The sequence below is a fragment of the Drosophila pseudoobscura genome, chromosome X (genome assembly GCF_009870125.1).
Source record: "Drosophila pseudoobscura strain MV-25-SWS-2005 chromosome X, UCI_Dpse_MV25, whole genome shotgun sequence".
Classification (NCBI taxonomy): Eukaryota; Metazoa; Arthropoda; class Insecta; order Diptera; family Drosophilidae; genus Drosophila; species Drosophila pseudoobscura.
In genome coordinates, this window is record NC_046683.1 from 44,135,382 (window position 1) to 44,162,458 (window position 27,077).

A 27,077-nucleotide genomic window follows, 5' to 3' on the forward strand; every position below is an offset into this window, starting at 1 on the left:
TGCTTTCCTGCCTCAGTGGACGTTCCTTCCTTCGGTTGCAATCACTCATTAACTCTGTTAGCTCCACAGCCAAGTATTTAACCCTATAGTGCTTGAGGTACGAGTATATTGAATCGATCCTGCTTGAGGATTCCACTATATAAATGGCTATTCAATCTTCAATCGCTATAAATTAGAGACTCATTGTTCCCAGAACAGTGTCAGAGCCATCCAGCAATAAGTACAACCATAATGAAGCAGTTATAATTATTGTTGAGAGATCTCGAACTTCTTTAGAGGCCTTTCATATGCATTTCTACCCATAAAATGGTAGGGGAAAGACTACCACCCGAACACTTAGTGAACAGCCTGCAAAGGCCTCCCTAGCATCCATAGATATTGCAGCTATTTCTCGTATCATATTCATTCCGATGAATGGCAATGGCTGGCACCAGTGTGCACTGGAATGCAACTGGAGTTCAACCCCGAACTGCCGACTAGAGGTATGTTGTGTGTGGGTGCAATTTGCGAGCGGGCATAAATCAGCCGCAAAAGTGCGGGGGCTGCTGCAGGTCTCTGTGGTCGGGATATCGAATTACAATGCCCAGTCGCCCCCCCACCACCCCCTCCTTGCGCGCGATTCCCGCCCCCGGATACGGTTACGGTTTCGGTTTCGCTCTCTGTGGCAGTGGCACCAACAGGTGGCCCCCGATAGAGGTTCAGAGCGATGGTGTGCAGCAGAATTTTCGCAGACGCTGAAATGTGCCGCATTTATCATATGGAAATATTTTTGTCGCATGGGAAAGTCGGTGGACACCGAAAATGAATTATGATGGACCTGTTTTTTGGGGTGCAGACCACGCCCCCCCTCCTAGCAGGCGCAGGAGCCGTAGAAGGCTGTAGGCTGTGGGCTTCATGCTGCCTGCCCCAGTGGCAGCAACGAAATTAATCAAATGACATTATTATGCAAACGGCGCAGATCCTGAACGAGTTTTCAAGGTTTTCGTCGACGAGCGTTTAAAACCCAATTAACCCATATACGTGGTCCCCCCATCCATCCATCCATCCATCCATCCATCCACCCATCCGTATTTCTCATGTGTTTTCTCACCCGTTTTCCTCGCTTTGGTTTGGCTTTTCCAGAGACCTGCGAAACGGAGCTGCTGCCGCCCAGCTCCATCGGGGAGCTGCCCGAGAAACTGCTGACCAGCGGCGTCTATCTGCCAGGTGAGTGCCCATCCCCTGTTCCGCAGGTGACAAAACTTTCCATTTAATTCTAGACTTTCACTGAAAACTAAACGAAATTTGCCTATAAATTGGAATCGCCCCCATCCCACACCCCACCCGCAAAGAAAAAGGCAATTTGCCGCCGGCGGAAAAGTGCATACCCACTGAGAGGGGAGGGGCTTTTCAATTAATTCGCACATTATCGACCACCCAGGGCGAACCAATTGAGAGATGGAGATGGAGCTGCAATTCTGATTTTCCCCATCTGTTCTTTTGCAGGCACACGCACCCTCAAAGGCGACCCACTTGTGAGCGTGGATGCGGCCTGTGTGGCGTCCGCCGGCCTCAATTGCTATGAGCTTGCCACACTGCTGCTCTACTACAGCACCATACCAGAGCGCAAGTAAGTGTTATAAGGGGGGATGGGGATCCATAACCATACTATCTATATCTGAATCTGAATCAGAATTACAATCAAAGCCTCATCGGTTTAATGTCAAAGTAACGCATGGGAATGGGCCCAAAGAGAGAGAGATGGAGAGAGCCCAGAACCCAGAACCAGAATCAGAATTGGAGAATCAGGCATTTCAATTTGTCTGGCAAAAAGTTCATAGACATTGCAGAGACCTCGGCAGCCAGAGGAGAGCTCTCTCACACGAGACGGCCCATCCATATTTACGAGCAGATATGCAAATGTGCAAATGCAACACCAAGTCAGGCAGACAGACAGACCCCGAGTGGCGCTGGGAACGAAGCAGTTAAGCCTTTAAGACCGTTGGACTGTCGGCCGTTTCCTTCACTCCACTCCATTCCATCGATAGTCGGATGGTCGGATGGTTGGATGGTTGGATGGTTGGATGGTTGGAGGGTTGGATGGTCAGACCGAATGCATGTCAGTCAATTTGCCACTTTGGCTAAAAGGAAACATGCGGCAACAACATCGAACAGCACTTGCATTGTGGCTGAGAACCGAGGACGGAGAACCGAGGACGGAGAACCGAGAACCGAGAACTCTGGGCTCTTCTGGCCTTAGAAAATAGAACAAAAGTCTTGGCTAACACTCGATAGGCGGAAGGAGGGCACTGTCCAGCATAGTTTGCGGTATCCAGTATCTGTCCTAGATCTGCCAATAGATATTTGAATGCCTTTTTTAACTCAATTGATTCCCAGTTTCACAGATTCCCAGGCGAAAGTCAATGAAACTTAATTAGGAGATATTTCCTGTGCTCAGGTGTTCGTGTGGGAAGGAAACGGCTCTTAAGATATTATTGAGGATCATGTTTCATGGGATATTTGAGAAAGGAAACCCCTTAGACATTAATGAGCCTGTAATTTATGGATGTAATTGGATGAAGATCATGAGAAAAACATTGAGAAAAGAGAGATTGTTAGAAAATGAAGATTATACGAGAAACAAGATTTTAGATAGAGTTTTGAATAGACTTCATACCTCCGCTCGAGATTCACCAGCGAATGCCCACGAATTGCAAAAACCAAATACATGTCTTGTGCGTGGGAAGGCAGATTGATCACCGAATCGATTGATCGATTAAGAAATTCTAGGCACATATCTGGAAGAAAAGTCAAAACTCTCTCACAGATCTCTTTCGATGGAAACCCCCCAAATGCATCAGGCTCCCATCAAAGGGGGTCAAAACCCCCTGGGAAAAATCAATCGAAAAGCAGTAAAACAGTTCTCAGGAACAGAGTTTTTCCTCCTGCTGTCTAGTGTAAATTAGAATTCCACTCAGGCGGCTACAGTTGCTGTTGCCGGGGGGGGCTGGTGGGCTCGGGGGGGCCGACTCCATGGCACGTCGTCTGTGTGCGGCTTCCCTTTGTGGTGTGAGAGAGAGAGAGAGAGAGTGGGGGAGGAGCAGAGAAAGAGTGAGAAAGACGGCATACTGCAGGGCAAATGGATGATTTTTTTCAGACAGATTCGTGACACTTTAAGATTTATGATGTGAACTTTTATATTTTTTGTTGTTGCTGCTGCTTTTTGTGCTGAATGCTCGAAAGGTTCCAGGCGGCCACACGATTCCTGGAAATATCAGAAAATCTGTGAAATCTAAATCGACATAAGAGAACACTCATCGCGATTCCCGTTCCAGTTTTCAGTTCCAGCTCCAGCTCCAGCTGCATGTTAATGTTAATTGCTTCAATGCCAATTGGTGGTTAAAACGCGGCCAAATCGTGTAGAAAACTCTTTGACAAACATACAGAGATTGGTAGTCTGGAAGTGGAGTTTGCGCTGAAAACTGGCACACCAGCAGCAGCAGCAGCAGCAACAGCAGCAGCCGCCTCATCATCATCATCAGCATTCAGCATTCAGTATCAGCCAGTCTCTCAGTCTGACGCATGACGAGTTGGAGCTTGAGAGCTGGACAGGACAGGCCGAGGCAGAGGCAGAGGCAGAGGAAGAGCCACTTGAGAGTCTTGGGGCTGCTGCAGCCATTGACATTATTTGCGTTTGTTTGCCGACATGTGTAAGGTATTCATTAGCTGCCTGTCCAAATCCAAATGTCAGACAGATGTACAGACAGTTGGACGGATGGAATTGCTCACGCAAATATTTAATATTTGTAAAGTTTTCACCAAGTGAGCCAAAGTGAGGCCAGGCCTGGGCCTCGCAGTGTCAACAGAGACCGAGAGAGACAAAGAGAGAGGGGGAGAGAGAGAGAGAGAGGCACCAGAGAGATGGGCAATAGATGGTTATCCAAAAACTTACATCATTTGTCTGCCTAAGCATATGATGGGCCTGGGCAAAAAGCGGGTCTGACCCCAACACCAGAGACTCTTACTCGGGGTCTGGGTTTAGCTCCGACTCCATCTTCAAGAGACTGGGGGCCGGATGGCTGGGGGACTGGGGGGCCATGTGTGTGACAGCTTGCAATTAAATTTGTTTTTATGGACAGAGTTCGTGGTGTGTGTGGGGCTCTGCATTTCTTGGAATCTTCGGCTATGACTACGTCTATGAGTACGTCTACGGCTATAAGGTATAAATATGCATGCCCGCGCATAATACGAATATAAAAGAAAAGCTCGGGTTACACACGCTCGACCTGGGCCCAGGACTGTGCTGCTCCTCATATTTTAGTGCGTCGTCTTGGCTGCCCTACTCAGCCGAAGAGAGTAGTGTGCCAAATAGGAAACCCCAAATGGATCGGAAAAACAAATCAGCAAAAGGTCTCAAATTATAATTACCTGCATATGTATGTATGCGAGGAAGAAGGTGAGGCCTGGGGGCAGGGGCTAAACAGTTTTTGGGGCGCACAAAAATCTTGGAAAATGTGTTTCCGGGAAAATGTATGGATTTGTAAGCATTTCGCAAGAAGAGACTAATAAATGATAATATTCGTGGATTATTTTAGACATTTGATATCCTTAGGATCATTAAAAATATTACACAAATCTGTGAGAAGTATAAATCCCTATCCATATGGCCTATTGTCGGGGATTGTGGTCATTGTTTGAGCTACTAATGAAATATTTCCTATTCCCATTCTATGCTATCGTATCCTGGGGCTCTGCAAAGTTAGAAAGAGTATTCCCTGTTCGTTGTGGAGTAATTACCGCAGTGCTGATGGCAGCATGAATATATGTACATACATAGTAGGCTGCTTTGAAATTGAAATGCCAACCGCTCTTTATAGCCAATCCGTGCAGTGTGCGGCGGCATCATTAAGCCGGCGGTGGCTTGGAGCACGCCACATCTCTGCTGGATCTCTGGGATCTCCCTCCGAGCATTGCGTGCAATTTGCAACAGCAACAGCAACAGCAACGGCAACGGGGGTGGACTGTGAGTGCAACAGCCACCGTGGCAGCAACAGCGAGTGGCAAATATGTGAGAACCTGGCCCCGGCATGCGTTTACAGTTACAGTCCGTTCTGGCAGCGGATCAGCAGGAATGTCTGTCCGTCTGTCTGTCTGTCTGTGGCTCTGCCTGCGGCTCGAAGACAAACTTTGGCTAAAGTGTTAAGACACTGCTCCGCTTCGAGCTTCGAGCTGCGGGCTTCGGGCTACGGGCTTCGGGCTTCGGGCTCCCCACCTCCACCGAACAGCTGCCATTAGCAGCAATTTTCAATTTTTATTTACGCTGATTAAAAGTGGCTACCAACTTGTCATAGTTACGTGGTTTTCCTTCGCTGATTTACTGAAAGGTAAAGTGCTTTGCGGACTTTGAGTGCGCCTCAGATTCCGACACTGAGGCTGCCACACCACACCGAAGCACGGTTGCAGTGGCAGTGGCAGACCAGACACTGAGCCAAGTGCAGAGGCCGCTTATTGCCAATTAAGTTGAACTTGTTTTGGGCGTTGCCAAGTTTGTGTGTTCTGCTGCTGCTTGCTCTTTAAAGCCCGGCCTAGAGCACCGCCACATGCCACCCCATTGCCTTAATCACAGTTCGAGAGCTGCTTGTGCCGCGTTCACATGTGAACTAGTTCTCAAGGTCTCCCTCCCCCCCCTAATGGAAATGCAGCTCTGGAAATATACCGTAACAGAGAAATTACAGACCAAGCCAATAATAATACGAGGGGGAAATATAATTCAGCGCTTACCATTAGCAAATTTAGCTGGAAAATTGTGAGACCAGAAACCAGAAATTTCTCGGGCCAATTATAGTAAACTAAATAGAGCATGCAAGGGAAGGATGTGCTTTCGGAAATGAGTTTATTATAAATAAATATAAAATGTTAACAAATAAGGTAATATCTTCATGCCGCTCTGGCAACGGTGGATTAGGGCACTAATCAGAGCCAGAATGGGCTTCAAAGAATCTTCCCAGATTCCAGGAGTTCCAAAGAATATGATTATATGACAATCAAAGTGTTTGAAAGCCTCTAATACCAAAGAAACACTTTTAATAGGGATTTTATCTTTACAAAATAAAGCAGAATCTAATTGAGTTCCCCCAATAGTCCGATTACGGTTCCGATATCAGATCGATGCGCGTGAACTAGTTCCGCACGCGGAGCAGCGAGTGGGCAGCTCCGATCGACAACGAAACCACATTTTCGTTGTTATTTATGCGACTTGACCGTGTACCGTGTACCGTGCACTTCTCGCCACAACTCATTCATTGCCCGTTTTCTTGGCACATTTGCAGCACACCGCCTCCTGCCCCCCCAGCACCAGGAACAACCGCAACAATCAATGGCCATAAAAGTACGGAGCAGCAGTCGCAGCGACAACAACAACAACAACAACCCGCCCAACAAACATTTACCATTTTAATTGCCATCGAGAAATCGCAACATTTATGCGTAATCGAATTAATTTGCCAAAGTCTCAGGCTCTTAAGCAAGCAGATTGGCAATTGTGAAATTTTGGTCGTTTCCAGCGATACGAATTTGCTGCAATTGTGCAACGAGCAGCACCAACAGAAGCAACAGCAGCAGAACTCCACCCCCTCAAACAGAAACAGCAACAGCAACACAAACACCAGCAGCAACAACATAAACAGCAACAACAACAACAACAACAACAATGATCACCCGGTAAGTTTAGAGTTTGACCTTTCAGATTGCACAAAATATACAAAAATCATTGGAGTTCGAACTGGAGTTCGGGTTCACGCCCCAAAAAGAGTCGCAAGTCCGAAGCCCAGTCCGAGCCAATTAACCCGATCTACATGACCAGGCCAAGCCAAGTCCAGGCCCGGCCAGGCCCGGCCACCGCCAGACAAAATAAACAGAACTCCCCGGCCAAATCCACTAATGACAACGATTCCGCTGTGTGTTTTTTTTGTTGTTGTTGTTTCAATCTTTTTTTGTTTTGCTCTGACTCTGACCCCAACAGGAGCCGGCATCGCCATCGCATTTGGTTAAATTCATTAGCGTCGACCAAGTCACGACAAGTGTTGCGCCATCACAGCTACCCAGTGGCCTGCTCCCGTCGCTCCCCGCCTTGTCCGGCCAGCCGCAGCAGCAGCAGCAGCAGCCCCATCACGACGCGGGCAAGTGGCGCGAGTTCTTCGCCCAGCTGGAGGCGTTCCAGAGGCAGTGCTCGGCGGCCGGCGGGCATCTGGTGAGCGCCCTCAGCGATATACGCGCCGCCGATCTGCAGGGCCTGCCGACGCGCCGCCAGCTGTACGGCCAGCACCGGGCCCTGAGTCGTGCCCTGATGGACTCGCAGCTGCACAGCCTCCGCAAGCTGGGGGCCTCGCAGCTCTCCCGCCTCCAGGAGCTGGCCAGAGGCATCACCTCTGGCCCGGCGAGTGCCGCCACCGCACCGCTGCGAGGGGTGCCGGTGGGGTCACCGATGACGGTGCTCAATGCGGATGCCGCCTGCAAGCTGCGCAAGGTGACGCTCCTCTTCAACGAGGTGGATCGCGCCGCCCAGCGACTGGAGCAGTTGACCGAGCAGAGACGCGAGCGCCTGCGGCAGCTGACGAGGCAACGGGCCATGGAGGACGAGATGAATGAGGTAAGTACGAGCGAATATAAGACATCAATATCTCTTGCAATATCTGCCAGATGGGAGTCTCCCACTCCTCCCGGACGGAGTGTGGAGATATTTTATGAATTCCCACATTGCCACATTCCCAATTTAAAAGAGAATCCACTGTGGATCGTTAAGTGTTCCCTAAGTTCGTCGAACGATTTACAATATCCATAAAGACGGTTTCTCCCCAGCAGTAGCCAGTAGCCAGCAGCCAGCAGCCAGCAGCAGGAGCAACTTTGTACGCGGTTTAATGAGCTCTGGGGATACGGATTCAGATTGAGATTCGGACAGGAAATGTGCGGCGGCATGCGCAGCGAAATGCCAAATGTATCTGCCAGATACGCAGCGCAGTCTCTCCCTCTGTCTCGCTGTCTCTCTGACTCTCTGACATTGTTAATTGAATATGCATTGCATTTAATGCTGGCTTTATTAATTTATTACGCGCATCCGCTCAGTGTCCACTCCTCGAGGCCGAAGCCGAAGCCGAAGCCAAAGCCAAGCCAAAGCCACTTTCGCATTAGTTTTAGGATCGGGCTGAAAGATTGAGATTGAGAGATGGGGCTGCCGCCAGTCAGCGGCCAAATGGAGCCGTTAGATAAGCCTGCCTGCCTGCCTGCCAGCAGATGGGGGGATTGGAGCTTTGGAGGAGCATCTGCCAGAGCAACATCTCTTGTGGCTTGTCGCTGCCATTTCCTGGCACTTTAATTGATTTGTTAATGAGTGTCTCTCTGCCTTTGGATACCGTCGTGCCCTGAAGCATAATTGCGCACGCACGCACCCACAACGGCGGCTCCCAGCCTCCACTCGGAGAGCACTGGAGGTATCCATGGATCCCAGGCGCTTAATCAGCGACCAGTGACAGTTGCAGCAACGCCCTCCATGAGAGATAAATAGAGAGACTTCGACGTCGACGTCGACGTCGACGTCCTGGCTAATGCAATTTCGCTGATTAATCACAATAATTTGTTGCGGGATTAGCTGTTGCCGGGTTGCCTCCGATGCGTTTACATATTCGTCATACTTTCGCGATACTATTAAGTGTGTTTTTTCTTCTTCTTTTTTTTTTTTTTTTTTGTTTCCATTATTACTATGATTGTTGATGCCACACAGCCGATGCGGCGGCGGCGGCTGCCGCAGTTGCAGTTGCAGTTTGCTGGTTAACAAAAGTATGTCAAATTGCAGCTACACGACACGCAGCTACCATATATGGTCCCATAGCTCCCCCAAAGATGTGGCAGATACCACATACTACTAGCTCTTTGGAATCCTCAATTTCATTTAATAATTTGCGGAAATTGGCATTTAAAAATTGGCATCGCCTTGTTAGCGTTTTCTCATACATATCTTGGCTCTTGGCTCTCGACTGTTGGCTCTCGGCTCTCGGCTCTCGACTGTTGGCTGTTGGCTTCTGCTGCTGCTGGCCATTTGGCCTTTTTCACACGCTCCCCCGCGCACCGCCAATCCGCTCGGCGATCCAATCCGATCCGCTTGAGAAATGTGCGGCCATTTATCTGAGTTGATTTTTGTTGCAAAAATTGAATTTTAATTGCCGACGAAAAGTTAATGAGAAAAGTGAAAGCAAGGTTAAAGAAATTAAATTTTTGATATTTTTCCTCTCTTTGGCGTTCAATCGATTTGCCGGCAGTTAGCCTGCTGCCTGCCCATTGATTTCAAATAATTTTTGTATTCGTATTCGCATTCGCATTCGCATGACTCGTTGGCTCATTTCATTCATTTCCATTTCCATTTCAAAAAGTAGTTCACCGATAAGCCCCGACCAGTCTCAGTCTCAGCCTCAGTCGCCAATCGCCAATCGCCTGTCCATCCATCTGTCTGTCACTCCCGTCTGATAGACAGACAGACTGTCGCTCGCTCCAAGTGTATGTCTGTCCGTCTCTCTGTCTGTCTGTCTGTCCAGCGTTGTCATATCGCGATCGGCGCAAAAATCATACTAAGAGATACTTACGAGTATTTAACACCAACACGCTTTCAATTAAAAAAGGCGTTGACAGCTACCAATTTTGTGCAGATCGTTTGGTGTTGGCTTTTGTCTTTTCCCAGCCTCCCCTCCCCAAGCGATACTCTAACTGTTTGAGCATCCGCTTGGGGTATACCCAAAACAAGTGGAGTTCGTCGACTGAACTCTTTTAATAAGAGATATATTTCTGCTCAGAATAATGTTTGAGAAGCATTGAAAATGATGATTTATAGCAGAGGTTTTTGAATTTGAAGAAAACGACTATCTGCAATTCTTGGGCATTCTCTTGTGAAGTATTCTATTGTGAAGTGTAATCGATACTGTACCTATTTTTGGCATAGCCAAATATCTGGCTGTTATCCCCCGCCAATCTACAATCTACGCATGTTTCTCCTTCTGTTGTGGAAGAATTTCAAATGAATTTCATGAGAAAGTTGACATTATTGAGATGTGATCTTAAGTGTTCAAAAGATGATCTGAAATTCTTGGCAATTTCTCTTTCGCCAATGAAATCCAACGAAAGTGTATTTGAGGCTGGCCTCGAAGGTGTCTATCTTTGTTTCTTTTTAATTAAATCTATAATCTCTCGGCCAAAGATACAAAAAAATAACTGGATCACGAAAACCAAGTCTTGCAACCCCATCCTCTCGGGCAGGCCCCCCCCCCCCCTCCCCGCCCCTCTCCTCGCCATCCGTCGGCGGACTAACTAATGTCGCTGTCGTCCATTAGGCGTGCGCATTCAAACAAGGTGCGAAAAAAGATGCCGCCGCCGTGGTGGTGGTGGTGGTGGTGGTTGTTGCCACTGTGGTGGCAGTGGTGCCACTGGTGTCGCCATTTTGTTGCCCACAACCACAACCACTAGCACATCCACATCCACCATGATGATGATGATGATGATGATGGTGATGATGACGACGACTACGACGACGACATTATGATGCGATATGCGATATTATATCTAAATTGTTGATCGGGCTGCATTAGAGCTGAGAGCGCATGCTGTTGGCAGGAGAAAGAGGGAGATGAAGGTGGGATTGCTCCACAAATATGGCCATGAGTGGTTGGTGGTAGCCTTGGGTGTTTTGCCGGTGAAAGAGAGCCGAGAGCCGGGCTGCAGCCACAGCTACCCCTCCTTCGAAGACCCATAGACAGATGGATAAACATTTGCTGTGTCTGTCGCCTGCCGGCTGTCGTCTGTCGTCTGTCGGTGAAATTGGATTTGTTTAGCGCGCTTTCTTTGAGACATTTGTGTGTGCTCTGTCTGTGTGTGTGTGTGTGTGTGTGTTTGCTCAAATTAATTTGCGCAATGTCGTCGGCGGGCTTTGTGCAATGAAAACTATGTTTAATTGTTTCGCGCCTTGAATTGCAATCGCGCTAAAAGGAGCGATCTGGCTTCTGCAAGTCCATCTGCAGGGGCATGGGGCATGGGGCAGCAGGCAGCAGGCAGCATCCACAGCGCATCGGTGTCGCGGAAGGCCTTTCGGCCGCCTGTTTGGCTTGGCTTATTTATGGCCCCTGACATTTGAACCCCGTCTACCAGTCTTAGGCCGTGGAATGCGGTGGCAGCCCCGGCATAACTACAGTTTTTCCCAACTGCAGCTGCGCCATTCAAGAACAGGCTGCCGCTGCCGCTGCCCCTGCCGCTGCCGCATAGAATTCGGTCAGGCGAGAGCCATGAAAAATGAAGGCTTATTTAGTGTCGACATACCCCGAACCCTGGACCCTGGACCCCGAACAGCCCGAACAGCGAACCCCATCCTCAGTGGCATTAATAATAACTGCATGTATTAGCCCTCGCAGGCATAATATAAGTTTTTGTTGCACACTAGAGATGGGGAATGGCAGCAGCAGCCCCAGCAGCCCCAGCAGCCCCAGCAGCCCCAGCAGCCCAGGAGGAACACTCAAAACGGTGCAACAATTACGGACGGAACCAGCTCTCTTTTGGGCAATGATCCTGACACTCGGTTTGGGGCTGTTAAACCGCCGATTAGCCTCTTAAATCCCACATCAATGAGTGTGGTTAAACTAACGAACTAACGAGATATATGGATGCATGGATGCATGAGGCCGACTCTGGCTGGCGAATGCCTTGACCATAAATCGCAGATACATGGCAACACTGTCCATAAAACAGAGTTGCACTGCACAGTGTTTGTGCTCTGCTCTGTCACGTTCTAATTCATTAATGCTGGATTTATCGGTCTGTTAAATACTTAACCGTCACATTACTGTCGATTAGCGAATTGACGCTTAGATAAATGCCGGTCCGGTCCAGTCCGGTCTGGTCCGGTCCGGACTCCATGCAGCGAGAATCTATAATTTCTGCTAATGAGGAAACTTTTTGCAAGCTTGAAAAGCAAGAAATTAAAGGTAATTTAAAGGATTATTATGGATATAAAATGGGAAAAACAATAAACTCCTAAAGAAGGATTTAAAGTTTTTCCAAGAGCATGGCTCTCTCTCTCTCTCTCTCTCTCTCCTTTGTGTCGGGCCTCGTGCGTGATTCCGTGTGCGATTCCCTCGTGGCGGCTGTCATCTCTGCGGACTATGAAATGTACAACATGCTTGGCCGCAAGTGCCGCCAATCTTTAACCGGTTGCAACCCGATTGTTGCATGCAAATGTTCCACGCAAGCAAACAATGCAGCCCCAGCCCCAGCCCCAGCCCCAGCTCCTGCTCCTGCTCCAGCTCCAGCTCCTGCTCCGGCTCCTTCCCTCGAATGGAGTCGACTCGAGTGGTGCTGCCTGTGGAGCTGGCTGTGTCATCAAAACGGACGTTAATCATACGCTTAGCATGGCAGCCATCGCCGATGGCAATCGTCGCTTACTTAGAATGTCCATGCAGCTACGAGTATGAGTATTTATTGAATTAACACAGAGGCCAGGGTCCTGCTCTTGGACTTGAACCAAGTCTCTGGCTGGGGCAGCGGGGGACCGGCACTGGTCCTCCTCTGGTATTACTGGATGGCGGACCAGACAAAAGTATAATTGTTGTCGCGTTGTCATGTCAAAATGTAACTGTCACATTGAGTTTGACATGTTTTTTAACACTAATTTTACACGCATTTTTAGAAATCGTCAACTTCATCAACAGCTGTCATCATTTTTTGAGCGTCGTCACGTCCGCTCCATGGCAGTGGAGTATGTTGGGGCAGGGGCAGGGGCTGGGGCTGGTGCTGGTGCTGGTGCTGGACAGCGTTGCCCGTCGCCTGATCGACGATAAGCTGCATTCACTGCCACCCCAGGCCATGCCCCTGCCACACAGCTCTAGACCCCATGCCTGATGATGCACTTGCTGTGGCGGCAAAGCGGCTTTTCTGCAGCACTAGCACTAGCAGCAGCAGTACGAGCGAGACTCCAAGTCTCGGTTGCATGCAATATTGTCACCACATTAACGTCTTGGCCTTTTGTGGCCACAATTTATGACTCTGTGCGTGCCGCAGTGGAGAGAGACCTCTCTCCCAGTTGGTGCTGGCGTTGGGGAGGATTGGGGCTCGGCTCGGTTTGGTTTGGTTTGGTTTGGTTTCGTTTGGTTTGGAAAGTGAAAAATAAGTAAAATTGTAATCGCCTTTTGCCGTAAAATAGTTGAACGAAATTGCTTTATTATTCGGGAACGGAGGGGCAGGCAGCCATGCGTGCCACTGCCTTCACAGTGGGGTGTGCGACCCACAAGGGATTATAGTCGGCTTGGACTTGGGACAGCTATAAAAATTGAAATAAATCATATTTACGAGGGAAACAGGGATGAGAAAAACATCATTCAATTGGAAGTTCTTTCTCCCTCCTCTCTCTCCTTGGGAGGAGTGCTAGTCCCCAGTCCGCAGTCCGCAGTCCGCAGTCCCCAGTCCATTAATGTGCGGCATTCATGTTTAATGTCTCACTTGGCGCACAGACATCCGACAAACACACACACACACACACACACACACAGCATTCCTCAATTGCTGCGAATCCTCTCTGATCTCTGAGCCAGTTATCGCTGCTATAATTTCCAGCATGCTGCCATAAATCCAAATGCAAAACCACACGACGCCCAGTCGTTAAAGTACACGGCCAAAGAGAAGTACTTAAAAGCCAGAGATAAGCTGCCTCCGATATGCATGAAGGAACCAGCCAGAACCACCAGAACCCCAGCCAGAGCCCGATCCAGAGCCAAAAGAACGACAGTCGGAACATAGAGAACAAATTAGCCAACAAGAAATGAGACAGCCAAATGGCAAGAGAGCATATCATTTAAGATGTACTTCCAAATAAATTACCCAATACAAGAAATAGAAACAGAAACAGAAACAGAATCCCTGGAATACCAAATGAATATTGCCCAAGGCTAATCGAATGGAAGATACTCTATTCTATTGATTGGCGGAACCAAGAGCATCTAGACGATAATGACGATCAGACATTACATTTGACATATGTTCTGCCTTGGGGGCTTAAACGGAAAACATATGATAAAGATTCTTTTAAATGGTATCTCTAGGAGAACGGAAATCGTTGTCGAAGCGAAGAGGGGCTGAAGGGACAATAATGAAACGATAAAAGTATTCAGAAACGGTCGATATACGCACATATATTTGAGAATACAAAACACATGTGTCTGCTGTTTAAAGAAGATGAACTCTCCTATGATCCCTTGAAAGACGATGGTCTTAAAGCCCAAACGAAGGCCCAGTGACTCCTTCCTTTAGTGTTTAAAGAAGAGGAACTCTCCTATGATCTCTTGAAAGACGATGGCCCAGTGACTCCTTCGAGAAAAGGGTATGTGCAAATAGCAATACTCGGACCTCTTGTTGTTGTTGTTTTTGTCTATGATATCAGCCACAAGAACAGCTTCAGCTACAGCTACAGCGACACCGACAACTACAACTACAACCACAACTTCAACATCGGCGACAACTTTGTTAAGTGTCAAAATAAATTCGATATTGTGGCTTAAAAAATGTTTATGGCCATGAGATAAATGCGCGACATTTGTGTAAATTACACGACAGCAACCACCAGCAGCCGCCGAAGCCGCCGAAGCAGGAGTTGCAATGCAGACGCCGCTCTGGCCACCACTGGAAGCCACGCATGCTCCCAAGGCGTTGCCTGCGACTGTGGCTGCGACTGTGGCTGTGGCTGTGGCCGTTGTAGGTGTTGCATGTGTTTTATGGCTCATGCGATCAACTTGTAAAACTGTCACGTTAAATTTGCGTTTTATGCCAAGCCTAAGAAGTGGCCGATCGATCGTCCAGAGAACACTGGAAAGAGATTCTAAGATCAGCGGAATGAGCTCCCAGGAAACGCTCCCAAGGAAGAAACGCCTCCTACAAAGTGGCAGAGAGTGTGTGGGAGAGAGACAGGGACAGGGACAGGGAGAGCAGAGAGCAGAGAGCAGAGAGCAGAGTGCAGTCAACCCGGCAGCAGCAATCGCTTATCAGTGGTGCAGCAGAGCAGAGCACCACATCCGCCGTTGAAATAATAGTGCAAGCAGAGCTTATCGCGGGGCAGAGCGCGAACAAGAAGCTGCTGGAGTTATTGCCTGGAGAGGAGATTGCCTGCCGCAGCGGTTCAGCGATAGACAGATAGACGGATGACATTTGCCTATTTACTTAGCACAAAGCAAATTCAAGACTCTGACGATATGGGCGACATCTCGTCATCAGCGTCGCCGACTCTCCCGCTCTCCAACTTCGTTTATACACACACACATATGTATGTACATACAGCCGACAGTTGGTGACCGTCTCGTGCCGTGCCGATCCGATCCGTTCCGTTCCGAGCCGATCCATGCATTCGCTTTTGTTTACGTTTGCTAATTGTTTGGATTTTATTGAATTTCATTGAGTGCCGCCGATGGGGACGGGAAAATTCAATTTGAAAATGCCTCATTATATGTACACATCCAAACAGACTTATTGTATCTGTGTGTGGTGTGTGGTGTTTGGTGTTTGGTGTGTGGTGTGTCGTGTGTGTGGTGTGGATGGATGATTGATGGAGGGGGAGCAATCGCCAAGCATCAGCTTTTCCACTTCCAGTCACTATTCTGAACTGTCTCTGGCATGTTGCCGCAGATCTGGTCGCGCTTATCGGGCTCTATCCGCAACAATCGCCCCATGATTGCCTCTCCAACTCCAACTGCAGCTCCAAAAGCGTCGGCGCCGGCAAGTGAATGTGCACCAAGCGCCAGCAAATTGGCCAACGAAATAGCCAGCTATGTGAGTCATCCGGCGTTCAATCAATCGATCAAATCAATCGAGAAATCAAACGATTGCTTTGGCTATCTATCGGAGGACGCTACTATTAATAGTTCACAGTTCATTGATCAGCCCCAACGCCCCCACGCCTTCCACGGCTCCACCCTCCGCCGGCTGGGGCTTATCATTCGGTCGGTCGGTCGGTCCGTCGGTCGGTCCGTCGGTGAAAATCCATTGGGGCAGAGTTTTACTAAATCAATTAATTAATTTATGGCCTGCCTTGGCTGTGTGTGCGGCAATCGTTGAGAAACAATCTTTCAAATGGCAGCAGCAGCCTCAGCCTCAGCCTCAAAGCCAAAAAGGCCAAACCCGAGCATTTTTTTCAATGTAAACACTTTGTGCAAGCCGGTCCAGAGCGGTCCTACCCGGCTCCACTGTGTCTCTGCATACAGGGTGATGCAGATCCAATGGACCCACCCCCCAATGGACCCAAGCGTGTCCAAGTAGTGTCGTATTCCAGTCACAGCTGTGTTTCAATTGCCTTTTTGCCAGCTTTATCCAATGAAATCATCGATTGGGAGTGTGGTTCTATGTTTTGCTTTCTTTTATGCAATTTTTAAACAGTTGACTCAGTACTAAAATATATAAATCAATGGTCACTCCTAATACACACTCGTGTTACTATAAAATACATCAAATGGCTTATAGTTTGTTAGATAGAATGATGTGTGCCATTCAGAGATTGCCCATGACATCATCGATTAGGCTTGTTTCCTTTAGTACTAGTACAATAGGTGGTATTCCATCCATTGTTCCATTCAATTCGAAACAATTAGTTCCAGAAAAATAAATTTATTTCAAGGATATATTCTCTATATCCCCATAATTATTCATTTAGCAAGACTACATATTCTTACAGAGTAACACAAGGCCTTATTGCACTTAGACCAAACATATATTCTGGGATGATATGGAGCTATTTTCGATGGATCCTATCTAGGCTATCCTAGCAGGGCATACAAAAGTCTATCTCTCGAGTGACAGTGCCATATCTCTGGTGACAGTGCCCTGATCTATCAGATGTCCCGTTTCTGTTGCAGTTATCTCTAATTATGGAACCTTTCACCAGGTCAATATCGATAATGTGTTGATTGGAAAAGTATCTAAAAATTCTTTAGAAAAGCAGATGGATCTATAAATGGTTTACACATAAACGCACCATATATCTGGGGGATCGGATCATACTCGTACAAGGCAATTATCAGTGCTGCATGGTGCTGGGACTTAATGGACAAATGCTTTCAGAGTGGCAATTAGATTAATTAGAGAACAAAATCAATTAAGACATCAACTCGAGTGCTTTTATTGGGAAATCGATTGATTGCATCACCCTGTATGTGGCATAGACGAGTGTACTCCTATATGTGTGTTTGTGCTTCTAAAACCCGTGCCTGCCATATCTGATGAGCATGAAGAGTCCGCGTCTTCGCTTCTGTCTCCGTCTCCATCTCCATCTCAGTCTCAGTCTCCGTCTCCGTCAGCGGATGATTGTGCGGCAACTGTGAAACTGGAGCAGCTGTTCGGCCGGCCCCTGCTCCAGTTACCGCTCTGCTCCCACTCCCACTTGGTAGCAGGCACTACTCGCACTCGTACTCGCACTCGTACTGGTACTGGTACTCGTACTCGTATTCGTATTTTCATTCATTGGTTAGGACGCGCACTCCAAAAGAGGTTTGGGGTACCATTATCTGGAAACCAAAGATCGACAGAAACAGAAACAGAGTCAACCCAAAAACGGAAAGTGAATGCGCCGCCAGTGCACACGCGTGTCGACCCAGAGCTGGGACTCGGACTGGGACTGGGACTGGGACTGAGACTGGCACTGTCTCTGGCTGGAGGCTGGTTAGTTAGTAACCCACCCAGCAGCAGCCCAGCAGCTCGGTGGTTCCGTGGCATCATCATCATCATCATCATCATCGGCATCGTCGATTGTATCAATTCAATTGGACGCAGCAGGTGATTAAAAATTGGTTAAAGCTACAAAATTATCAATGTGAGATCGTCGATTGCCATTGCCCCGTGGCTGTTGTTGTCTCCGTCTCCGTCTCTACCCGTGGATGGGCCTTTGTTGGTGGGGGCTTGGGGCTGGGGGTCTGTCGTTTTCAATACCTTTGGGAGGCCGGCCTTAAAATACCCATAGTTGAGTCGTTTTATTTGATTTGTGTTCGATTGGATTTTAATTTGTAAAGTGGAGGCTAATTAGAGCGTCTCGTCGATCATTTCGATGAGTTTCACTTTTCATCTCTCTGGAATTGGGGGATTGGGTATCAGGGATTGGGTATCGAGATGGGGTGGGTTGAGGGGGGAGAAGGGGAACCTTGGCCTAGCGTTGGCGTTGGCGTTGGCGTTGGCGTTGACTTTGGCATGGACGACATGTTGAAGTTGAAGGCTTTACCCACTGATCCAAATCTCGTTTAATCGTCCATTTTAAGGTCACCTCCTGGCTGAACAGCGACGGAGCGGAGAATCTGCAAAAGTTTTCACAGCTCCAGTGGGAGAACGAGACCCAACTGAAGGCCCAGGAGCAGGAGTTCGAGAAGTACTACTTCATAGCGATGGTGAGTGGCAGGAGAATGGTGGCAGAAAATGCCGAGAGACTGACGCCCATCCTATCACGCCTCATTCCACAGAAACATCTGGCCAAGGGTCGCGACCTGCATGCGGCGGCCATCAAGGTGTCGGTTCTCAGCGAGAGCGCCGCCAGCCTGAAGACAGCTTTGGATCAGTTCGCCCAGAAGTTGGAGCTCACGCACGAGCGGTTCGAGGCAGCCGCCCGACTGCTACACCTGCTCACCCAGCACCAGCGCGAGGTGGCCGCCCACGAGGAGCTGCAGCGCCTGGCCGAGCAGTTGGGCGCCACGCCCCTGCTGGAGAAGCACTGGCCGGCCATGAGGAAGAGCAACACTCTGCCTGCGGCCAGCAGCACGCCGGCGCCGTCGGGTGGCAAGCGCGGAAGCTATCGCTGCAGTTCGGGAAGCGGCAGCTCCTTTGAGGGCATGCCGGGCGGCAACTGCAGCTGTTGGCGCGAGAGCCGCCACCTGGAGGACATGGACGAGCCGGACGAGGAGGAGCAGGACAACGATTGCGATAATGACGTCGATGGCGATGGAGAGGAGCAGCAGTCGAAGATTGCCGACTCCGGAGTGGGCGTCTGCGACAATTGCGAGCGCAATCCGAAGCTGGCACGCATCTGCTCCTGCCAGAGTCTCAACGAGAAGAGGTGAGTGCTAGAGGGTCTATACCCCGTACGCTTGCTCATCCCTGGACTCCTTTTTCAGTCACGACGAGCTGCTCGAGGATGAGTGCTTTGAGCGACCTTCGAAGCGCTACATGGACATGCACTCGCCCATGGAGGCGAACGCCCATCTGCAGTGCCATGGCTCCAGTCTGGAACTGCCCAAGCTGGAGGAGCTCAGCTGCCTGGACCCCAAAATACAAAAGTAGGAAAGAAACTCTTTATCCATTTTAGAGCTGTCACTGATCTCTCGCATATCTCTTCCTCCTCCTCCTCCTCATCCTCATCCTCCTCTGCGCAGAACGCTTCTATTGATCATGCGCGAAATGATTGGTACCGAACGCGACTACGTGCGCTCCCTGTACTACGTGATCGAGAACTACATTGACGAGCTGCTGCGCGAGGACATACCGCAGCCGCTGCGTGGCCAGCGGAACGTGATCTTCGGCAACATCGAGAAGATCTTCGAGTTCCACAACTCGCATTTCCTGGGCGAACTGGAGCGGTACGAGCGTAATCCGCTAAAGGTGGGCGCCGCCTTCCTGGAGATGGAGTCCAAGTTCTACCTGTACGCACTGTACAACAAGAACAAGCCCAAGAGCGACACGCTGCTGAGCGAGTACGGCAGCTCCTTCTTCAAGCCCAAGCAGCTCCAACTGCAGGACAAGCTGGACTTGGCCTCGTACCTTCTGAAGCCGGTGCAGCGCATGGGCAAGTACGCGCTGCTTCTGCAGCAGCTGGTGAAGGCCTGCCGGAGTGTGGAGGGCGCGGCTCTGCAGGAGATCGCCGCCGACGTCGAGGAGCTGCAGCGTGCCGAGGAGATGGTCAAGTTCCAGCTGCGCCACGGCAACGATCTGCTGGCCATGGACTCGCTGCGGGACTGTGACGTGAACGTCAAGGAGCAGGGCCGCCTGCTGCGCCAGAATGAGTTTCTCGTCTGGCAGGGACGCGGTGGCAAGAAGACGCTACGCCAGGTGTTCCTCTTCGAGGAGTTGGTGCTTTTCAGCAAGGCGCGCCGCTTCCCAGACCACAAGGTGAGTAAATGCGGCCTAATCTCCAGGAAGCAACCTCTTCATTCAATGGATATGTTTTGCTTCCAGAATCTGGACATCTACATCTACAAGAACAGCATCAAGACTTCGGATATTGGCCTGACGGCGCACACGGGCGATTCGGCGACCAAGTTCGAGATCTGGTTCCGGAAGCGAAAGCCGGACGACACCTATATGCTGCAGTGCATGTCGGAGGATATCAAGAACGCCTGGACCGAGGAGATCTCCAAGCTGCTCTGGAAGCAGGCGAAACGAAACAGAGGTGGGCATCAGCCACGAACCCCACGTCCAGTCCTGGCATATCTAACATTTTCTTTCTCACAGAAATTCGTCTGGCGGAGATGTCTTCGATGGGCATTGGCAGCAAGCCCTGCCTGGACATACGTCCGAGCAACAACCAGATCAGCGATCGGTCCATACCCCTGACACAGCTAAACAAAAGTGAGTAGCAGGAGCATGCCTCAATGCGGGATCGATTGGTAATCCGTTTTCTACGCAGCACCGAAGTTGCGTCACTCGGAGCTCGGCAAGGGCAGCATGCGGCGTCCTAACTCGCTGATATCGGAGAGCTCCCTGTCCAGCGGCACTAGCACCACCAGTGGCTCCTCTATCAGCGGCGGATCCTCGTCGGGCCATGGGGCGCACGAGAGCGGCCGGCACAGCCTGCACTTTGGCAAACTGCCAGGCAGCCACAACAGCAGCAGCAGCCACAGTAATGCCACACTGGAACTGATCAATGAGACGCAGGCCCTAAAGCTGAGCAAGGGCTGTGGCAGTGGCAGTGGCAGTGGCAGCGGCAGCGGCAGTGGCAGTCACAAGAGCCAAGAGCCTGCCTCCGAAGGCAGAAACAGCTCGTCGGGCAACGAACAGCACGGACACGGAAGCAAACGTCATCCCAAGCGATCGACGACAATCGTCAGCCAGCTGTCCATGGGTATTGAGCTTGAATTGTGCTATTTCTTCTAAGCGCATCCTGTTGCTTTTAGTTGTTGTTGTTTTTGTTGGCCCCTGTATATAACTAGAAGTCCTTCAGTATTACTAGAAACAAAACTGTATATAATCCCCACACACCACACCACACCAAACCTAACACGTAATCTGTGTATTCCGCATCCCGACCACCACTCTCCGCGCTGCATGTTGTTTGTGTCTCCCCCCCCGCCCACACGTCTCGACCCTTTCGACTGAATGATCCAACATGTTCTCACACTTTCCCCGTATCCCCCATCCAGAGAGCGGCATTGTCTCAGACATGTGCGGCACACCGGACCAGGAGCACGCGGCCGAGCAGTTGGCCGGCACAGGCAACAGGGGCAGCTGGTCCACATCCACCGCATCGGCAACGGCATCCACTGCGAGCGCCTCGACGGTGATCCTGCGGCGCTACAAGTCGTATGCGCATGCGGCCGAATCCGCTGCCCCGGAGAGCAGTAAATAGGTTCTCGGCCAGGCCAGGCCCTAGGTATACAGAAGAACGATTTATAGCTTTAGCAGAAGAACGGAACGGTTTCATCGGATCCCGTTATAATATACGATACGATACGATACGATACGAGTTACCATAATCATTATAATTTTTACTTCATTTTTTTTTTATGTTATTTATTATTTATTACATTATACATTTTAGTTGTGTTAATTTGTCATAATTAATCCCTATTCCGCATTTGATTTGCCTCTGGGTGCATTCATTATTCTCGTTTCGGAAACTAATTGAAATTATTGAATTCAATGTGTCAATGTCGAAATACATATTTCATAGCTCTAGGTATCCGCCCCACACAATCGAAAAGTTGCACACATTCACAAAACAGAGACAGAACAGAAACAGATCAGGGGAGCGGAGCGGAGCGGAGGCGGAGCCATGGGCGTGGAGTACCGACTGCCCCCATCCCCCCTACATATCGAGATCGACGAACTTCATTACGTACAGTTAGTATGTAATGTAAAACTAAGTGCCTACCATTAGAATATATTAAACGAAAAAATATTCATAGATCTATCTTATAAATAACTATATGCAATAAGCAAAAACTTAAATTCAATAAACGTTGCTTGAAATGTAAAACAATTGCATCAAATTTCCTTCCCAAGCAAATTCTTTCCTCCGCGCTCTGCCTTAGAATTCCCAAGTGTTTTTTTTCGGGCTTTCGCATATAAATATGCGAGCGGCGAGTTTTAACGAACTTGAGATGAAGAAGACTTTACTACCCCGAACCATCGTGTGGGCCTTTGCCAATTTTGGTAAAGGGGACGTAATTCTGATTTAAGTTTGATTCTTTTTTTTTTATTTATAAAGCTTGCATTTAAAAAAATAAACTTTTGGCTTATATAAAAAACAACTGAAATGAGACCGAAGTCTGCTAGCCGCCGTGCAGCGTCGATATAAAGAGCACATTGTCGTTTGCTTGCAGCTCGTAGTCCAGTTCGCCCTGAAAATGCAACTTCTTAATACCGGGTCACACCAAGTAATGGCTATAGCTCACCAGTAGCTCCCAGTCAGTGTCGTTTATCAGAACCAAAATGCCGGGTCGCCTAAACAGAGTACAAGACAATCCATTAGAATCCATTAGGAGATATTCGCTGGCATAGCCCTCGCCACTTACACCGTGTCACCTTGCAGGAAGAGTTCCGGCCGCTCCGTTAATATGTTGGCATGCATCCACTTCAGCAGATTGGCAATGGTCCCTGGAACAAAGAACCGCACTTTAGGACACACTTGCTCCGCATCCAAGATGCAGCATACTGACATTTTTTATGGCCGTCCAGGAAGAGCTGCCGGCGCTTGATGTTGCCAAATAGTAGCTCCGCTCCGGCGCTAAGGGAATGTGGGTTGTTGGCATGAAGTGTCAAAAACCACCAGAAGATAAGTATTACCTGAATTCTAATATTATTTTAAGATCGTCCATATGTTTACAATTGAATCAGTGTGACCGCGGCTTAATCGTTAAGATATACCGTCTCGTTTAAAAAATATACCGTAAATATACTGACGAATTAAAGTTACATTTTATTTTATTTATATATTTATATTTACTTTAATTGAATTTATTGAATAAATATTTATACATTGGTGCATTGGCCAAAGGGTGAGTTCAAAACGCAACTTAAAAAATACTGCAAAACAGTGTTGCAAAGCTCAGCGCAGAGTGATAGCTTTTCAGTGGCTTCGATAAACATTTTTGTAATTGCGTTCTTCCCACGAAAACGGCGGCATTCATTTTTTCTTTCGCAATGGGCTCAAACGATTTAACTTTTGGCGAGGGCATCGAATTTGTTCTTAAGAACATTTCAATTCAGTCTTCGCAGCGTCAAAGCTTCAATAAAGACGCCGAAACAATCCAGAATGTATTTATTCGTGCCATTTCAGGCCGCGATCTCGCTTTTAGACGCGCTTTCAGAGGCCTTTCGTTGACTGGCAGCAATCTGGATGGATCAAAAATTGATTTGCCAGATGAATTTGACTTGTTAACCAAAATGGATCTGAACTGCACCTTGCAGCCAGTCCCCAAGTCAGGCCACCCAGGCTATGTACATCTACGCGTCAGTGGCAGAAACGCACCCACCCACCTGGTCGATCGGCGTTCGGGCTTCGACTACATTAGTCGCGATAAGCTGCAGGCCTGGTTCCGCCAGAACATATGCGCGGTAATGCAAGAGTTGCAGCACATTCGCTGCCAGAATGGCCGCGTGTATGCCCTGAAGTACATTGCCCTCGGCTACGGCGTGGCTCACACCATAATGGCAACCTGTCGCGGCGATCGCAAGCGCAAAATCTACTTTGACTTTGTGCCAGCGTTTGAATTCCTAGCCAGCGAATGGCCCCAGGAATTGCCCAACCATCAACACAATAATCGCACCTGGTTCGCTGTTCCTCGTAGCATCCGTGACAGGAATGCTCGGAAGGATCCACTGACCTTCATCGTCTGCGCTCCGTACTGGGAGCGCATGGAGTTGGAAAAAAAGAACAATCTGAAGAACACTATGCGCCTGATGAAGGCCATTCGCAGTGCCCATCATATGAATTCTCTGGTCAGCTACATGATCAAGAGCATTTTTCTGAACTGCGCCGAATGGAAGTATATCACATGGAACCAATCTCCCGGACAAATACTTATTCGTGTAAGTGTTTAGAACAAGCATATTATTGGTGGTGGCTTTGCTAGATCTCTTTCCTCACACAGATGACCGTACGTATGATTTGGAGCCTTATTAAAAACCGGTTGCCATTTTACTTGGTGCCGGGATTGAATCTCTTCGAAACGGTATCCAAAAGCCAGAAGTCCGACTATCTGAGAATTTTTAACCGCATTATTCGCACGCTCATTAAGTGCCGCGATCGCAATTGCATGACTCCAGACGATATGGCATTCTTGTTCGGTATTCGTTACTACTGAGATGTCCTGATGTTCTACTCATTAACATATTTTTTATAACACATTTTTTTTAAATACTTTTTTTTGAGAATTTCGCAGTATATACCTGCCACGCACTGAAGCATTTTTGTTTTTTTTTGTTTTTTCTCAAATCTGTAATAAAACTATAAAAGGATAATCGGTTTTATTACTGTTTTTGGCTCTTCGTCTGCTTCTCGGAGCCGGGACTCTGATCCAGCTTAAAGTCGATGGGCTTGTCGTAGCCCATGATCCGCACATAGTGCTCGGGATCCTCGAACAGTGCCGGGTCAATGAATAGAGGCCGCTTGTTGACCAGAAACGAGGTGAACATGCCAGGCACTTCAGGTACAGTCACGTCGCCGGGCCGGAATTTCGTCTGCAATGGGAGAAATTACGACTTTGAGCACTTAGAGACCCCGCCCTTACAATGGGATCAACTCACCTTGATTTTTTGCAGCAGGAGCGAAATCGTTGTGGCGGTATACTCCTCGGTAGCGGGGTTGTAATGCAGCTCGGTAACATATTTCTTCGTGATAAAATGCAGCAGCAGCGGCGTCACGAACGTGAAGAAGCCGCCAATGGTGCAGAGGAACACAGCCATGCCGGTGCCGCCAATCTTCATGCCCTGCTCCAGCAGAATGGGCTGTGCGGCAATGCCGGCTAGGCTTGTGCTCAGCGAGAAGAACTTGACCAATTTCATGCGGGGAGCCAGCGTGCCGTAGTAGACTCGCTGCAGTTCGGTCTCAGCGCCCTTTCCGGCAGCCTGATCCGCCAGCCGTCTGCACTGTAGATTCTGTTGCTTATATTGTTTCTCTTGCTGGAGCGGCACTGATGTCCACGCGGATCCGCCGAACCTGCAGCTCGGCGCAAGGGGAATGTGGCGTGCAGCATTTCCAAAGGCCACAGCAAAATTTTTGCCACGGGGCAGCGCTGCACGAAGCGAGAACATTTTGTGCAACTTTATGTGTCCCTATTTCGTTTTTAATTAAACGTAACACTACGTTTTGCCCACTATAAAATAAATAAAACACGTTAAATAACACAGAAACAGCTGTGGCTGCAATTAGAGTGCCCGTGCTGTCGGAATACCGCAAACGCGTCGTTCCTCGAACGCGCGAACCTACTCAATAACGAGTTTTTGAATTGAAAGACCAAATCAGTGTTGGAACACAAAAAAATATTTATATGTATGAAAGTAGGCAAAAATTTCAAATTCTGGCTTTGCTGGAGGGCGCGCGCGAGCTGGTTAGAACGCCTTGGGTGGAAGTAACACAGCCGATACCCTGTTCCCCGCACTGCCGCAGGACCTAAGAAACAACTGTCGGACAGAGACTACTCCATCCATGCCATTCATGCAAATGGATGGTCACCAGCTGAAATCCTGGGCATGCCCAATACTATGGCAGCGACGGCTCCCGGCCACGGCGGGACTAATCCCATCCCACCTATCACCAGCAGTCCTAGTGACTCTAGTGACCTAGTGATTCTAGTGACTGTTTGTTAGACGAATTTACATGGTAATCTGTTCACCAAAAGTATTACAAATAATTTTTAAAAATTAAACAAAAAAGTTATAAAATAATCTTTTGAAGGAGGTAATTGTATTCTTATAGTAATTATTTAATTAGTATACGCTAGAGTATAAAGTTGTTCGATTGGAACATTAACAGGTTTGACTGGAGCTTCGGAAATCCTTTCATTACGTCTGTGGGCAGTGCTCTCATGGCACATAATCTATCGTATCTGTTCACGGAGTGCCAGCTTTTTATGTAATGCTCTTCCCCGCATATTGTAATTGATTAACAATAAGCGAAGCTGTGACATGCCGTCGCCCACGCTGCGGTGCCATACAAAAACAGTGGCAAAACGCGAATGTATGTAGATTCGAGTACGAATTAATATGCTTGAATTAATAGCAATTGATGGCGGGCAGGCGTGTCACAGGATGCTATTGAATGTGGTCAAAATATACAGCACACATATATTAAACATACATACACGCACACATAACATTCATTGTATATTTACATACATATGGGGCTGGGGTGCGTGGTAAAGTGTGGCTCTAGTTACGTATACGACATGGGTGCACATGCAATTTGTCGCTTTTGGTTGTGACCACATTTTTAATTTATGTTGCTTTAATTGTTTAAATGAAATTGCCAATGGAGGCTATGGTTGGAAGGGCCACTCTTTTTTAGTCGACCGCCCCAATTGATGTGCCACGTGCACGCCTGGATGAACTGCACTAGCAGCTACTGCACTGCCATATCCTCCTCCTGACCCCCCCCCCCCCCCCATTCTTTTCGGGGCCAGATCTTGACAGCGCTTTAATGCAGCGTCGAATTTGATTGGGCTGCATCTGCATTCAGGCGTTACTAATCAACAATTTTCAAAGTGACCAAAAAGTCACATTTGATTTTGAATTGCTCCGCGCAGACTGGCCTGTCCGTTCATGTCCATTCCTGATGCCTGACTTGGTCACAGCTCAACTAGCTGACATGTCCGTCTGCCTCTCCTCTGCACCTCCCTCGC

The 27,077-nt window shown here is 48.6% G+C and overlaps 4 protein-coding genes across 4 annotated transcripts in view; 2 read left to right on the plus strand and 2 right to left on the minus strand.

The window, feature by feature from the left end:
• Positions 1 to 22,216, plus strand: part of Pura (Puratrophin-1-like) — a 49,928-nt gene extending 27,712 nt beyond the window's left edge. Inside the window, exons 6-17 of the mRNA XM_033381486.1 lie at positions 1,123 to 1,206; positions 1,486 to 1,609; positions 6,309 to 6,699; positions 7,001 to 7,627; positions 18,291 to 18,416; positions 18,489 to 19,078; positions 19,137 to 19,298; positions 19,395 to 20,127; positions 20,194 to 20,407; positions 20,470 to 20,586; positions 20,645 to 21,079; positions 21,378 to 22,216. Coding sequence (XP_033237377.1) covers positions 1,123 to 1,206; positions 1,486 to 1,609; positions 6,309 to 6,699; positions 7,001 to 7,627; positions 18,291 to 18,416; positions 18,489 to 19,078; positions 19,137 to 19,298; positions 19,395 to 20,127; positions 20,194 to 20,407; positions 20,470 to 20,586; positions 20,645 to 21,079; positions 21,378 to 21,583 — 3,809 coding nt within the window. The 3' untranslated portion in view covers positions 21,584 to 22,216. The remainder of the gene's footprint in view (positions 1 to 1,122; positions 1,207 to 1,485; positions 1,610 to 6,308; positions 6,700 to 7,000; positions 7,628 to 18,290; positions 18,417 to 18,488; positions 19,079 to 19,136; positions 19,299 to 19,394; positions 20,128 to 20,193; positions 20,408 to 20,469; positions 20,587 to 20,644; positions 21,080 to 21,377) is intronic.
• Positions 22,217 to 22,421: 205 nt separating this feature from the next.
• On the minus strand, positions 22,422 to 23,132 carry Urm1 (Ubiquitin-related modifier 1). The gene is made up of 5 exons (XM_002134758.3): positions 23,023 to 23,132; positions 22,896 to 22,963; positions 22,752 to 22,833; positions 22,632 to 22,680; positions 22,422 to 22,577 (listed from the first exon to the last, which is right to left on the minus strand). Exons 1-5 carry the CDS (start codon positions 23,052 to 23,054, stop codon positions 22,509 to 22,511), a joined length of 300 nt encoding a protein of 99 aa, XP_002134794.1. The 5' UTR covers positions 23,055 to 23,132; the 3' UTR covers positions 22,422 to 22,508.
• A 70-nt stretch (positions 23,133 to 23,202) lies between these two features.
• On the plus strand, positions 23,203 to 24,574 carry LOC6900403 (uncharacterized). The gene is made up of 2 exons (XM_002134759.3): positions 23,203 to 24,267; positions 24,330 to 24,574. The coding sequence occupies exons 1-2, from the start codon at positions 23,380 to 23,382 to the stop codon at positions 24,540 to 24,542; spliced, it is 1,101 nt and encodes a 366-aa protein (XP_002134795.3). The 5' UTR covers positions 23,203 to 23,379; the 3' UTR covers positions 24,543 to 24,574.
• A 22-nt stretch (positions 24,575 to 24,596) lies between these two features.
• On the minus strand, positions 24,597 to 25,637 carry LOC4813575 (transmembrane protein 70 homolog, mitochondrial). The gene is made up of 2 exons (XM_001353220.3): positions 24,985 to 25,637; positions 24,597 to 24,918 (listed from the first exon to the last, which is right to left on the minus strand). Exons 1-2 carry the CDS (start codon positions 25,489 to 25,491, stop codon positions 24,709 to 24,711), a joined length of 717 nt encoding a protein of 238 aa, XP_001353256.2. The 5' UTR covers positions 25,492 to 25,637; the 3' UTR covers positions 24,597 to 24,708.
• Positions 25,638 to 27,077: the final 1,440 nt, after the last annotated feature.

What these genes read in the sequence shown, in the direction of transcription:
- LOC6900403 (XM_002134759.3), top strand. Translation starts at nt 23,380, where the DNA reads ATGGGCTCAAACGATTTAACTTTTGGCGAGGGCATCGAATTTGTTCTT. An exon ending in CCGGACAAATACTTATTCGT is followed by an intron (nt 24,268 to 24,329) that starts GTAAGTGTTTAG and finishes TTCCTCACACAG; the next exon opens with ATGACCGTACGTATGATTTG.
- Urm1 (XM_002134758.3), bottom strand. Translation starts at nt 23,054, where the DNA reads ATGGACGATCTTAAAATAATATTAGAATTCAG. An exon ending in AAAATAATATTAGAATTCAG is followed by an intron (nt 22,964 to 23,022) that starts GTAATACTTATC and finishes ACATTCCCTTAG; the next exon opens with CGCCGGAGCGGAGCTACTAT. An exon ending in ACACTGACTGGGAGCTACTG is followed by an intron (nt 22,578 to 22,631) that starts GTGAGCTATAGC and finishes TTGCATTTTCAG; the next exon opens with GGCGAACTGGACTACGAGCT.
- LOC4813575 (XM_001353220.3), bottom strand. Translation starts at nt 25,491, where the DNA reads ATGTTCTCGCTTCGTGCAGCGCTGCCCCGTGGCAAAAATTTTGCTGTG. An exon ending in TCCTGCTGCAAAAAATCAAG is followed by an intron (nt 24,919 to 24,984) that starts GTGAGTTGATCC and finishes CTCCCATTGCAG; the next exon opens with ACGAAATTCCGGCCCGGCGA.